The 14,461-nt window shown below is 35.6% G+C and overlaps 1 protein-coding gene across 1 annotated transcript in view; it reads left to right on the forward strand.

Moving 5' to 3' along the window:
• The window catches only part of LOC136031337 (phosphatidylinositol 4,5-bisphosphate 3-kinase catalytic subunit alpha isoform-like), a 226,435-nt gene that overhangs the window by 202,294 nt on the left and 9,680 nt on the right, over positions 1-14,461 (forward strand). Inside the window, exons 17-18 of the mRNA XM_065710827.1 lie at positions 3,281-3,432; positions 12,207-12,312. Of these exons, the coding sequence (XP_065566899.1) occupies positions 3,281-3,432; positions 12,207-12,312 (258 nt within the window). The remainder of the gene's footprint in view (positions 1-3,280; positions 3,433-12,206; positions 12,313-14,461) is intronic.

The following is a 14,461-nucleotide window of genomic DNA, read 5'->3' on the forward strand; positions in this document are numbered from 1 at the left end:
TCTTCAAAAAACTTCATAACCTGTTACATATACACTTTTCAATAACTTTTCTAAAAGTGGACAAAATGGAAATAGGTCGATAATTAGATGGATCTTGCTTGTTTTCTCCTTTATGTAGGGGAATAACTCGAGCAGTTTTCATCACTTCAGGGAAAGATCCGTGTTTAAAGCATAGATTGACCAGATGAACCAACACTTGAGCATAGCATCCAGTGGTTTGTTTCAGTAGATAAGCAGATGAGCAATCGGTTCCTTCAGAATGTCCGTTCTTCATGATTTTTACCAGATTCTTAAGTTCCATTTCAGTTAAGGGAGAGAGAAATATGGAAGAATCGATGAGATGTTGTAGAAAGTCACGAAATCCAGATTCCAGATCCAAGCAGTCATTAAAATTACTGTTTATGGTGGCCTCTTCAATCCTAGCGAAGCACTGGTTCATTTCCTCGGCTACCTTTTGCTTAACATTCACTGTTGATCCATCCGATACATTCATTGATTCGGGCAGCCCTTGACTTTTGCTTTTGTTATGACACTCGTTAATTATTGTCCAGGTCTTTTTTGGAAATCCTTCAACTTCGAGAAATAGTTTCTCAAAATGAATCTTCTTTGTCCATATTATCAGTCTTGTAAGATGGTTTTTATAAGATTTTAATGTAGTTTCATTATTTGATGTGGGAGAATTTATGTATTCAGCTTAAAGTCGATTTTTTTTTTCCTCCATACTCTTAAGCAAGCCTTTTGTTATCCATGGCTTTACGGGCACCTGGTACTTTTTACTCCTTTTCTTCACAAGAGAGGGCAAGTTTAATTTAAAGTATTCTGAAATGTTTCAGTAAACGACCTGGATACAAATTCAACGTCATCTGACTCCAAGCATTGCGACCAATCAGTACGAAGTAACTTGGCATTTAATAGCTTGACCCATGACCCATGACCCATCCTTCTAGATTTTTTCATTTGACCCTTTTCACCGGAATACCGGAGAAACTCGCTCATAAGAATAAAATGATCAGACACATCCGTAAGTATTACGTCACACGACCCAACAGGGAAATTTACAAGTTGATTATCAATAATAGATGTATTTTGATTTGTAACCCGAGTTCGAATCCAGACGGATGGAACAAAGCCAGCAGCCAACGATGTAGTAAGGAAGTCTGTAGCCAGAGTACTCGAAGGCGCAGAAGTACTTGAGTCATGACTTACTGAAGGAATGTCAATGTTAAAGTCTCCCATGAGAATGATTTTTCTTTTCTTGGAACTGACCATCTTAGCAAATTCTTCAAATTTATCCAAATATTTCTTGGTGCTAAAACTAGAAGGGTGGTAACACATGCATAAAATAAACCTTCTCAGATGCTATGGTGACTTCGATAAACCGAAATTCGAACATCATTTCCTCATATAGAGAGTCAAAATCTTTGATTTCTTCAAAATGAAAAGAAGTATGGATGTAGAATGCAAGTCCTCCTTTCTAATTATTCAGTCTATCTTTCCGAAGTATTTGTTATCCTTGAATATTTGCCGCATTCAGGGTATTTGCATTCAAAAAAGTCTCACAAAGCCCCATAATTCCTCTCCCATTACCAGGAAGGAACGTAGATAAAAAATCTTGGCTAGAAAGCACCCCACAACAATTCCAACTCGCAAGTCTAAAAAGGCTATTATTAAGAGGAATAATTTCTTCAGGTAAAATATACCTATTATGGCGTAAATTATCAACAAGAGGGTCTTGGGCTAGATCATCACCTATATCTATTGAATTTAATATTTTACTCAACTCAGTAGAGTATCTCTCAAACCATTTCAGTCTATCAGACATATAAACAAAATTACTTAACAAAATAATTTGCTTTTAAATTACTTGCCAAATAGTATCCAAAAGCATGAGACACAGTAAAAAGCGCGAAACTTATGATGGACATAAATTCAAAAAGATCAAACGCTCAATTCTATTAACATCTAAAGAATTATTTTCTAGTTCATCCAACCGATCCTTCTGGTGTAACGGCAAAACTAATTATCAAGAAATAAGAAGAATATAAACTGTACTAATTCCTTTTGAAAAAAAAAGTAATAATAATAGTAATACGTAAAAAACTAAAAATAAAAAAAAATAAAAAAACACAATCTGAGCGACATCTTGCAACGACCATAAGCGACGGGGGGAAGAATCACTCGCAAGGCGTATATAAACGCGACCTTGATCAGATCACACTTGTTTCTTACCGTACTCCACCGTACTCTTACCGCACACTTGTTACTTACCGATACTCCAGATAGTTCCATTTTATTGCGAATCACACCTCCGATTACAGACTTTAAGACTTTAAGCTGGAGGCTTTTTGATACCGTTGAAAAGAAGACTGTCTTGCCTTAAGTCCTGATCATCCATATCTAGTTTCTGCTCTGCATTCTTAACTCTCCTCAAGAAATACTATTTGATTTCTTATGAATTTTAGCTCGTTACTGAGGGCTAGGAATTTCGGTTCAAACTCAACAATCAATGCTGAATAAATCTGACTGACGATTGTTGAACTCTGAGCTTTTATGGCATTCAAAGTGTCACTGGATAGAGACTGCCTACCAGCAGCAGTAGCCACTAGTTTTTCATCCAGCTTCTCGTCTACTTTTTTTTTTTTTTTAGCAAGATTTTCCAGTTCTGTCGCGGTAATGCGAGTAATAATAGCCGACGATCACGCTATAATTTGTTGCCCAGGAATTTGAATTTGAGTTTTTAGCTTCTCTTTGTAAAGTTCTATATAAATGTTCGGTTGATGAATAAAATCCTCAAATGCTCCCTTTACACCCTTGCTAGTAGATCTCATAGCTTCAGCCTTATTTGCCTCAAACTACGTAAGCTGTGACTCGAGAACAAATTGGGTGTCATGCGACCCGTAGAAAAAAACCAGATACATAAAGACTTTTGACTTTTTTGTCTTCTGCTTCTTTACCTGTTTTTTTTTACTCTTAATGAAGTTTATTTTGATTATTTAACTTCTCTTATTTTTACCGTCTTTTGTTTATTTTTGGAGGTGACTATGACTGTTTTACGGGGAAATGCATTCTTTGTTTATGTGTGCTCTTCTGGGCCTTTTATTTTTACAATTATGCTCACTGTCTTTTTTATCTGTTTATCTTCTGTTAGTAAACTGACTCAATAAATGATAATGAATTTTATCTTTTCATCCTTTAAAATCTCTTTTCGTCTCTCGTTAACATTTTTATTCTTTACCTTTAATTTCCCTTCTTTTAGTTACAATTTTCTCTCTTTTTTTAGATTTTCCATATTGATTTTGGACATTTTTTGGGTCACTTTAAGAAGAAATTTGGTATAAATAGGGAACGCGTTCCATTTGTTTTGACTGAAGACTTCAAAAGAGTCATTGCCTTTGGTGGAGTGGATCCTATCAAGTCAGAGGAATTCCAAACGTAAGTATCTAAAAGACAACGTATTTCCTGTGATCATATCAGTTAATTCTTTCAAATGACATATGATACTGAAAGAGTGCCAAAAGGAGGACAAAGTTTTAAAAGTTCGTCATAAAATAGAAGGAAGAAAGATCAAGGGAAGTGCAAGAAGTGAGGAGCAGTAGAGAGCAGAAGCTCATTGGTAAAATACATAGGATTGACACGGGATGGGAAAGTATATCTCAAACTGAATATTTATTTTGGCCCAAATTAGTTGTGGAATATTTAGATTACAAATCATAGTCGACATAAAATCTGATTTTTTAAATTGTGAAGTGGACGATGCGGTTTGAGGTTTCATTCGGTATTCAGAGACGATAACCGTACTATCTCTGCATACACTGCGCTACTTGCAGAGCAAATCCAACTTGGTTTGAGTCACCTCCAGCTTCTTCAAAGTTCTCAGGGTTGTCTGCCACATTTCCATGCGGTGTAGTAGGACTGAGCCTTCATATGCATCGAGTATTTTCATTTTGGTAAAGCGGCTGACAACAGAGTTTTGTCAAATTTTGTTGAATCTCCCTGGAATGGAAGATGTTATTGCAGTTCGTGCGTCGTGTTTGCTCTCGTCTCTACAATCACTTAGCAGAAAAAAGCTCCAGAGGTTGTTGAGCCCAACTTTGCTGACCTCTTGTCTTTTAATTGTCAGCGCTCCATCAAGTTCAAGTTCTTCAAGAGTGTTTGTCATGAATGCCAAGTTCCCAGCGATGCCAGTATTACCAAAAAGTATATCATCAAACCTTAGACGAATATCACTCTCACTCTCAAGAACCGAATCCCACACATGACGAAGAGCGTTGTGTTTACGAAAACTATAAAGCGTAAATACTGTCTATGTTCTCCTAAATTGACTTTGATTTCTAGCACTGTAACTAGTATACAAGTATAAAAATAACTACTATAAAAATATTATAAGTCTGATCACAGATATATTTAGTCTAGATATTTGGGAACTCGAAACTGGATTCCCATTAACTAGCGTTAAGACAATTCTCTTTAGGTGTTACTTCGCTTAAGGCTTCATTTGACCGACTTCGATTTTAGATTTTGACCATACTTTCTCCATATAATTTATTCTTGTTCTAGCCCTTTGAGGCTATAGAATAGAAGTAGTTTATTATCAAGCAAACTCTCACAACATAAAACTACCGAATTTGTTGCCTTCAGTCAGCTACTCTATATAAGCACATAAGCGAAATATTAAAACATTGCCTACAGCGATGGCATGTCAATCAAACTGGCCTGTCAAGTACATTGAGTACAATGAATGAAATGAAAAAAAATGGGGGCATAAGTAAAAACATAAGGACATTATGAAAAACACACACCGATGAATCCAACTGGTCTGTCAGATAAAAATGAAACAACAAAACTAATGACAATGACATGACACATTATGTGTCTTGAATGACACATTATGACATAAATGACACATTATGTGCTTTTGATCGGAAACGGGGCTTTGGAGAGCAGTAAGGGGCTGGGAGTATACATTGAAAGCCTAGGTTACAACGCCGAATATTTCCGAAATTGGTACAAAGGGTAACACCTCTGGCTGCCAAGGTAGGGAGGTGGAATTCCTTGAGGAGGCGAATGTAAGGCACTTTGCACTGACCGTAAATAGTTCTTAGGGCTCTCTTCTGGATAATCTAGCCTATCAGACTGATCGACCGTAAGGCCAAAATGCCACACCGGGCAAGCATACTCAAGCTGTGGACGGATAGAAAATATATAAAGGCGGAGGATATTTGCTTTTAAACACGTAAATTTTGCAAATAGCTTAAGGAGAGACAGAGATGTACTAGCCTGTTTTACAAGAGAGTAAATATGGGCCTCCCATTTCAAATCTCTAGTCAGTGCGACCCCTGAGAGTTTAGTTTTTGTTATAATTATTTCATTAGGTATTGGGGTTATAAATGATGGCTTAGATGTAAGAAAACTAAAGGTCATAATATGAGATTTATGGGAGATCACTTTCATTTTTGACTGGGCTGCTTCTCTTACAATGTCTTCGAGAATTTCCATTGCACTGCTCTTAATATTTCTTCTGCGCTTTTCGAGCAATGACGTGTCATCCACAAACTTCCATCGATTGGCTGATTCATTAGCAAGATTGGTAATCATTACCAAAAATAGTAAAGGACCTAAAAGCGTACCCTGTGGAACTCCATAAGAAATAGGGAGTGAATCAGAATAAACATTTTTATACTTAACAACTTGACTCCTATTGGACAGAAAAGATGCGATAATATTGACTAGAAAATGGGGGACATTAAATTCATTCAGCAATTTTTCCACTAAAACATTATGACTAACTAGATGAAAAGGCTTTAGGAGGTCAATTTAAAGGAGATTGAGCCAGGTATCTGGCTCGTCAAGTCATTTATATACAGTATCTAGGAGACTGACAAGGTAATGTGTCGTTGATAAACCTTTCATTTTTCCGAATTGTTGTTCATCAATAAGTGCAAGGATCTTCTTTTTAAGCCAATCTGCTGCGAAACTCTCATACAGTTTAGAGAATATTGGTGTTAAGATAATTGGTCGAACTCTAAAAAATCTAATCTAATACCTTTCTTGTGCATGGGTGTAATGTATCCTTTTTTCCAGCACTTAGGGAATGAACCACTTCTAGTGATTGTAATAAAAATATTTGATAAAGGTTTTGATAACTTATCAGGAAATGCTTTTACTAAATCAATTGGAATATCAAGGGAGCATATTGAAGTTCTCTTTAGTTTACATATTTTCACCTCAACATCAACAGGTTGTACTACAGGGATATCCTGGTCTGGTACTGGGGGCGGGGAATGTTACACGAGAGAGCAGGAAGGGTGTGTACAATAGCGGCAAGGTGTTTATTAAATGAGTTAGCTCTAGTTTCAGGGGGAACATCAAGATTAAAGTCAACATTTTTGACTGTTTTACCACTGATTTTCTTGTCTGTGTTATACCACTGCTTCGGTCGTGCTTTAAAGAGTTCACTTACTTTATTACGGTAACACTTGGCTGAAACTTTCGAATCTGCTTTTTTATGGATTTCCTTAGTAGGTTAGCTTCTTCAGTTTTTCCTTGGTGGAACAGTCTTAATTTTTGTTGGATTAAACTTTTTATTACATCATTTATATACGGCTTATCATTAGAACATTTTTTCTTTTTTGACCTCTGGAAAATGAATTAAATAGTTATTGGTAAGTTTTACTCGGAAAAGTTCGGCTTTCTTATTCGAATCGTCGATAGCAAATAATCTTCCAATTGCTCTTCTAAAAGCCATTTACCAAAATTGAGTAGACCACTACCAGTAATTGGTCGATGCTTAAATACATCAAATTTATGCGTGCGGATATGATCTTGTATCGGATTTAGCGAAAGCGCAAGATGGTAACTGCCACCAAGTGGGGGGAGGGAATTTAGTAAATATTGTTATATTGTTCCTTTCAAACAGATCACAAGTTGTAAAATACAAAAATATTTACTCTAATCCCCTTCCTAGGTACTGTGGAATACCTCAAGGAGCCTTATTAGGACCACTCTTATTTCTTGTCATGATTAACGAAATTGGCAAGGAATTCCCCCAAAGATGGAAATATGTGGATGACTTGTCGATCCTTGAAGTATGTCATAGGAATATTAAAAGTGATCCCGTTGAAATCCTAACCCAATGTTCGGATGAATCTAAGAACCTAAATATGACAGTAAATTCCACTAAATCACATATAATGACGATCAACTTCTTGAAATCTACTCCTGTTTTTTTGCGACCCGATCCCACCCGAAATGCTAGTGAAACATGTTAAACTCCTTGGTGTCACAATTTCTAATGATCTTAAGTGGGACACACACGTTTCCAACATTGTTAAGCAAGCAAATGTCTCACTATCCATGTTTAAGGTGCTAAATAAATGTAATTGTCCTAAGATACATTCCCTCCGTGTTTACTTATCCTTTATCAGGCAGTTATTGGTATATGCATGTCTGATATTCGCAACTTTCAAGTGAACTTAGTGACAAAATTGAGTCGGTCCAAAAGCGTTCGCTTAGGATCATTTACAAAGAAGGCAAATGTCCATACTCCTTCCTCCTTGAAGCTGCACACATTACCACCTTAAAACAAAGGAGGGAAAAAATTTGCTTGCTTTTCGCTAAATCAGTCATTTCCAATCCCCATACTGAGGACTTACTACCTGAATTTCACAATCCCATTAGACCCCGACTCTCCCGTCTTAGCAATCCCAACTTACTCTCCGATCCATGCTGTTACACAGAGGTTTCATAAAAGTTTTATCCCCTTTATTCTGGAGCACCTTAATAATAATTCGTGATTGTGTCCTTGCCAAAATCCCCTTTTCCTCTATTGCCGTTTTTTAGTTTTGATTTATTGTAATGTTTTTGTAATTTAAAACCTTAAAAATTGTCAAGTTTACTGATTCGCCCTTCATCCTTGATGATTTTGCCTTTTTAATTTTTTTAATTTTAAGTGTTTGACTTAATGTACTGATTTGTAATTTGTTTTTATTAACTTTTATTGGACATATAAAGCGAATTCGGCTCTATAGAGCTTGTGATAGCCTTTTGAAATTTAACATTATCTTATCCTCATTGGGTCTTTGATAGAATTCATGCATATTTGTACAAATAATGCGCCACCTTTTGTGGTTGGGGTATTAACAGTTTGTTTTAAAGTAGCTTTCCGACAAAGATGACTTGTATTTAATTCATTTTCGTCACCGTTAAATAGGATCCCAGCATTTGGATGTTTAGATTGGAGGTAATCAAGCGATGCATGGAGTTTTCCCAAGAAATCTTTACGCTGCTCCGTTTTTTGGCCGAGTGAATAATAAGAACAACCAGCAATGATATTATTTAATGGATTTGATAGAACTTTCGGTTTAATTTTAATTCAAATTAGTTAATCATGCTCATTTATTCCTGGAACATTCCCTTCCCTTGGTGACAAATTATCACGACAAAAAATCATTACTCCTCCACCCTTTTTACCAAGGCAATGATCATATGGGCGGAGTTTAATAAACCCATTAGAATAAGCCATCTTCAGAGTATCCAGGTTATTGCTATATCATCCAATGTAGACGTATTTTCCTTTACTTTCGTAAAGCTCAATCCAAACTATAAACTACATATTTCAAGGTAATTTTTTACGCATGACTAAGCGATAAAAAGGATTCATCGACGTTTTTCCTCTTCCTCCCATTCTTAACTGTGACGGCATCCTTGAAAAAGTGGATAACTAGGACCTTTTAAATGTATAATTCAATCTTGCTGGGAGAAAATGCAGTCCCTAAACATTTGTATTGGTTATTCTTTGGTCTATAGTTGTATTGGTCTTCTAAATATTTGTTATTCTTTGCTGGAAATTTGAAAGGTATTCTTTCTTGGAATCAATTTTTTCTTGTAAATTTGTTGCCCTACCTTATCTTAGTACCAACTAACTAGTATGTAGCTCAACTAACAGATCTGCCCGACTGAATTAATATTTTGTATTGGTTCAGTGAAGAAGGAACTCCAGCCCATAGTTACCAAAAATTTAGAAACGTGTTAAAAAAAAAAGAAGAAAAAACTGTCAAATGGGGAAGAATCGTCATTTGAAGCTGATTGAGGAATGGTAACGACGATTTCGGTTAATCTTAATTGCAAAACTTTATTGCAAAAATGAATCCAGTAATTTCAAAAGCAAGCTTTAAACCCGACGTAAATGGTGTTGGACGGAAATGAAAACTTCACAATTGGAATGTCCGTAGCCTAAAACTCCTTTAGGAGATTTTTCACTTGATTTTACGTTAAGTTGTATTTAGTAATGTATAATTGCGCATCAGGTATTATAAAGAAGGAGTTGGGTCATTGTATTAGCCGGGAGGGGGGGGGGAGAATATGGATAAAAGAAAATATTTCAATCCCCAAATTGTTTTAACTGTCCATGAGCTTTCAGATAAAATTTTAGAGGGGGCATAGGAGGGGAGGGTAGGAATTTACTCTCATCTCTCTACATTTAGACTAATTCTGAAGACGGGAAGCAAGCAAGTCATTCAAGTAACTAGAATCAATACTCATATTTAATTTATACCTGATAAATTACGCTGACACTAATGTGCCAGAAACCTCTTTGAGAATTCATGTAGATAAATAGAAGGATTTCTTTTTTCTTTACCCCACCTACCAGGTAATGACTCCGCTCTTTTTATGTTCGCTTTTCTATAAAATGAAAAAGATGGTTGCATTTGCACTTTGAAAATTTGAGCAGTAAAAATTGACGGCAATGGAAGATTTCTTAGATATAATAGAAAATAAACTTGGCTGCATATACTTCATAATACTGGGCTGTTGACGATTTTCAAGATAATGTGCCATAACATTTATGAAACTTTTTCGTGGGTTGTTCTTCTTTATTTTCCTCGTGATCAGTGGCGAGAATTGAATGATCAATGGCAAGAATTGAAGTCAGTAGAAGTCAGCTGGTTTGTTCGACTGCACATTAAAACTTGTTGCTAACCAGCTAGACTTCTCTAGTCTGTTTCTTTCGAAAAATGATTATACCCCATAAATGGCTGTTATTATTGTTTTTGATTATATTGGATGATATTTTATTCTTAAAAAATTTTGCCGCGATTTTACCATAAGATTTACTAATTTCTTTGTGGTATGTCGTCTTTTTTTTTCTTTATGATCGATGGCGACACTTGTAGTTAGTAAACTGCTTTTTCTGACACTAGAACTTATTGTATAACCAGATAGACGTTACTACTGAATTTATCATATAGTGTTGTGAATTTTAGTTGTTATTTCATTGGATTCTAAAATCTAGTGAAAATTTGTGAAATTGGAATCATTTTATCACCTTTTTTGTTTTACAACCCCAATTGATTTTTAGTGTCCAATATTATTGTTATAATTGTTAATTTGAGTGTTTTTTTTTTATTTGAATTAACAATTGAGTGATTGTTAATTAAATAAACAAAATTTTGTTTAAGATACGTGTTGTTTAGATCATATGTTAATAAGCAAGCCATTGAACTTTGTAAGCCTTTTAATAAAAAAAAAAAAAAATTTTGTTATCCCATTGCTTTTGTATCACTGCGTTCAATCTTGGATCACTGCAAAAAAAAAATTTAGATTTTGACGTCCTCATTTTCGTTTGATTATAGTTGGATTCCCAAAAAGTACAGAAGTTGAGAATCATTTGTCCGCCATCATTTCAGTTATCTGTTACTGAGACCTTACCTGTTAATCGACATCCAATGTAAACATCCAAATTCCATCATAATCATTTGGGTTTAAGATCCTTTTTTAAAACTAATTCTAGCTAATATGGCTCTAAACACAAGACTAGAAATAAAGTAGCCAAACGTCTGTATTCTTCGCAATGGATTCCTCATTGCTTCATTTGATACACGATTGCTATTAGACAATCTGACGATTTTTGTATCAGACATCTTTTCTGGGTTTGAACACAGACAGTGTTTGAGACTGCTAAGGTTACTTATCCACTAACTGTGAGTTTTAACTTGGTGTTTCAAACGCATTATTAATTCTACATAATGTAAGGGACCTTGAGTTACGAGTGATAAGTTCGAAGATTACTCTGAAAATACGGATAATCCTCGAAAGTAATGGCATTTTCTTCTCTCTTCTTGATCTTGTGGCAGGACCAGGTGTTTTCCACGTCGCCTGTCGTCTGAAATTTAGACGTTACTAGTGGAATTTGTTTAACCATAAGCTCCCCGGACTTTTGCTTATGATCAACTGTCAGTTTTACCTTGCTTTTGCATTGCCTTCCAGATCTCCCATCTTGGGCCCATAACTCTGGAGCACCATCAAATTTTGGTGCAATTGGCCTTATTGCTGCAGCTATTTGAAGGTGGGGTATTCTTCGAAGTTTGCGCAATACGAACCATGATCTTTACATGTTATTTTCTTAAAGTTTTTTCTTGTTGTTTTGCTTTGCTTTGTGTAATTTATTTGCTGGATCTTTTTTTGGTTGTTTGTGTGTATTATATGACATTCTATTATTTCTTCTTCTTCTTTCTCTACTATAATTGCTCTGCTTTTTAATTATTGCTGAAAAATAGGGAATAAATCTCATTTGTTCGTCCATTGATCATTTTTGACTATACCTGCTTGGTCGTTTATCAACATTAAAAACAATTAGTTTGACCTCCCCCCCTTCTCTCGGAAATGTAATTCCTTGTACGAGCCTAACCGTCGTATAAAGTTACTTGTCTCACGGGACAATGGAAAAAGCAAAAATAAAAAATGAACGAATTCATACATGCAAATATCTTGAGCCCACCCTTAGGATTCTTCTAATATTTTTTGAAGAATTAGATATGTGAAGAAACAACCTACATTGAACTATTTTAGTCATGCATATAGGTAAAGAATTCGTTAATGGGGGGGGGAGTCTTTCTTCTTTGTATGTAAGTGTTCCAGAATTCTTAACTCGGAAAGTCTACTGTGCTTTGTTTTACGGCTAGGGGATGGAATTGAAATATTCAGAGACAGTTTTCTGGCGGACTTTGAATTCGGTTTGAGAGGTGGGGCCAAAATAATCTTACTTTGCCAATCCTTGCAAAAGAGTATAAGCTTCGTTAAAAAAAAAAAAAAAAAAAAAAAAAAAAAAAAAAAAAAAAAAAAAAAAAAAAAAAAAAAAAAAAACTTTATACGTGTTATCTGACTGGCTTCGCTTTTAGTAAAATATAATAGTTTTGACTGTTTTTTAGGTTCCAAGAGTTGTGCGGAAGAGCCTATATGATTTTACGAAAACATGCCAATCTACTTATTACCCTTTTTACTATGATGCTCCCAACAGGAATTCCTGAATTACAGGTTTGTTTCTGATAAATACTAATTAAAAAAACAAGTTTTTTCAACTGAAAGTAAGGAGCAACATTAAAGCTTAAAACGGTCAGAAATTATTACGTATATTAGGTCTTACTCCTCCACAACTCCTCGCTCTTTAGGCTAAAGTTTGGATTATGTTCCAATCTTTTAGGAACGACGCCTGAAACACTATTTATTTATTTATTTAATTTTTCACCCAGACGATGCATAAAGTAAATTTGGTGGAGTAAGAATAAATATAAAAAAAAACACAAAGAGAAAAACAAATACACACACAAAGTCAACGAAAAAAACGGATAAGACGGTGGTGAGAGGACTATAAGACGGTGATGAGGGATTTATATATTAAACTTTCCTCTGTTTGCAACAATTTTTGCATAACCAATCTGAATCTTTTTGCTTATATCACAAACAGTACTCTGACGTAAGCTCAAAAGATTGATAGTAATAGAGATACCAAGCCAACGAATACAATCAACAATAGGGATAGTGAAGTTATTACAGTGAAGGGGAGTTGCAGTATTAGAGTTATAGGGAAGAAACTCACATTTATCTATATTAAGTGAAAGGCCAATATCAGAGAAAGCATCAGAAACTATAGAGACCATTTGGGAAAGACCCTTTTTGGAACGGAAGCAAGTCATCAGCATACGCAAGATAAGAAACATCCGTAAGACCAGAAAGGTATGTACCTGAAATCTTAGCCAGCACACTAGAAATACAAATCTTCAAAAGCATAGGGGACAGAACACCACCCTGCCTAACTCCTCTTCGTATTCTTATAATAGTGTCTGATGCAGATCTTAATTGAAGAAAAGAGTTTGAATACCAAAACCTAAGAAGCATTATAACAGGGAGATTGACCCCAGAATTATACAAGGAAAAAAGGAGCTGACTATGGACCACACTATCAAACGCTTTCGAAAGATCCAAAGCACAAATATAAGGACCATTTCCCTTGGAAGAATTATCAGCCAGTAGAGAAGACAGATTCTTATGCGCATGCTGACAACCCACCCCATATCGTAAACCAAATTGGTTCTCACCCTCAATAATATTTTTAGTCAAAAAAGGTAGAAGGATATACTCAAAAACCTTACTAATATTACAAGATACAGTAATAGGTCGATAGCAGGAACAATCAGTCGGTGACTTTCCCCTTTTTAAAATTGACGAAACAGTGCCACACAGAAAACTCTCAGGTACGTATGAAGTACATAGACACATTTGAAAAAGAAGCGCAAAGTGAGATATAAGGGGGGTGCATTCAATCGGCATATGGTTCTTAGAAATACCATCCTTATCTATTGAATCAGATTTTAAACTTTTCACAGCATCAATTACGGAAGAAAAAGATATGGACACTATATGGCGTTGCGAAAGCGTTGTACTAAAGAGGGGGTAAGAAGGCGAGTATATACAGAATGCACTGAATAGTTAATCACTGAAAAAATCGAAGAATAATGTTTATACCAAGATGAAGGTGGAAGGCAATTACTTGTCCTAGTTTCATCATTTAACTTGTCAGAATTGATCACTTTTCGCCAATCCTTCCTACTCACAGGGAAGTCCATACCGCGGTAACGTGCCGACCTCAGATAACGTTTATATTTGGTTTTAGTTTTACGTTTGAGATCAGCGACACATCCAGAACTTGGCCGACCACATTCATTCCATATCTGGAGCCATAGTTTCGCTTTATTTTTTATCGACTTTAAACACGGGTCCATTGACCAGATAGAAGAGATAATACCAGGCGAGCAAATAATATGGTCAGTATCACTTGTGCTTCCAGAATGATGAACATATGAAAAATTTTGGGATTTGGGCACAACGCGGTACGACGGAAGACACTCAAAAAGCGAATCACTTCTCACAGAAGATCTATTAATATCAGTATTTAGGTCCCCAATTATTATATACTGTAGAAAGTTTGTCAGTACCTGATTCACAAGATTCTTCAGCAGACCACAAGCCTTTGCGAATTTAGTTAAGGATCTGGTCGAGTATCTTTCATATGGGAGATAAGAGTTTATAAATACAATACTGCCGACACGCACAGCCAAAAAAAAATACGTCGGAGTAGAAGAGTACTGGGGAGGGTAGATGAATGTCCCGCTTAAAGACACAGGCT

This window comes from Artemia franciscana, chromosome 1, assembly GCF_032884065.1.
Source record: "Artemia franciscana chromosome 1, ASM3288406v1, whole genome shotgun sequence".
Classification (NCBI taxonomy): domain Eukaryota; kingdom Metazoa; phylum Arthropoda; class Branchiopoda; order Anostraca; family Artemiidae; genus Artemia; species Artemia franciscana.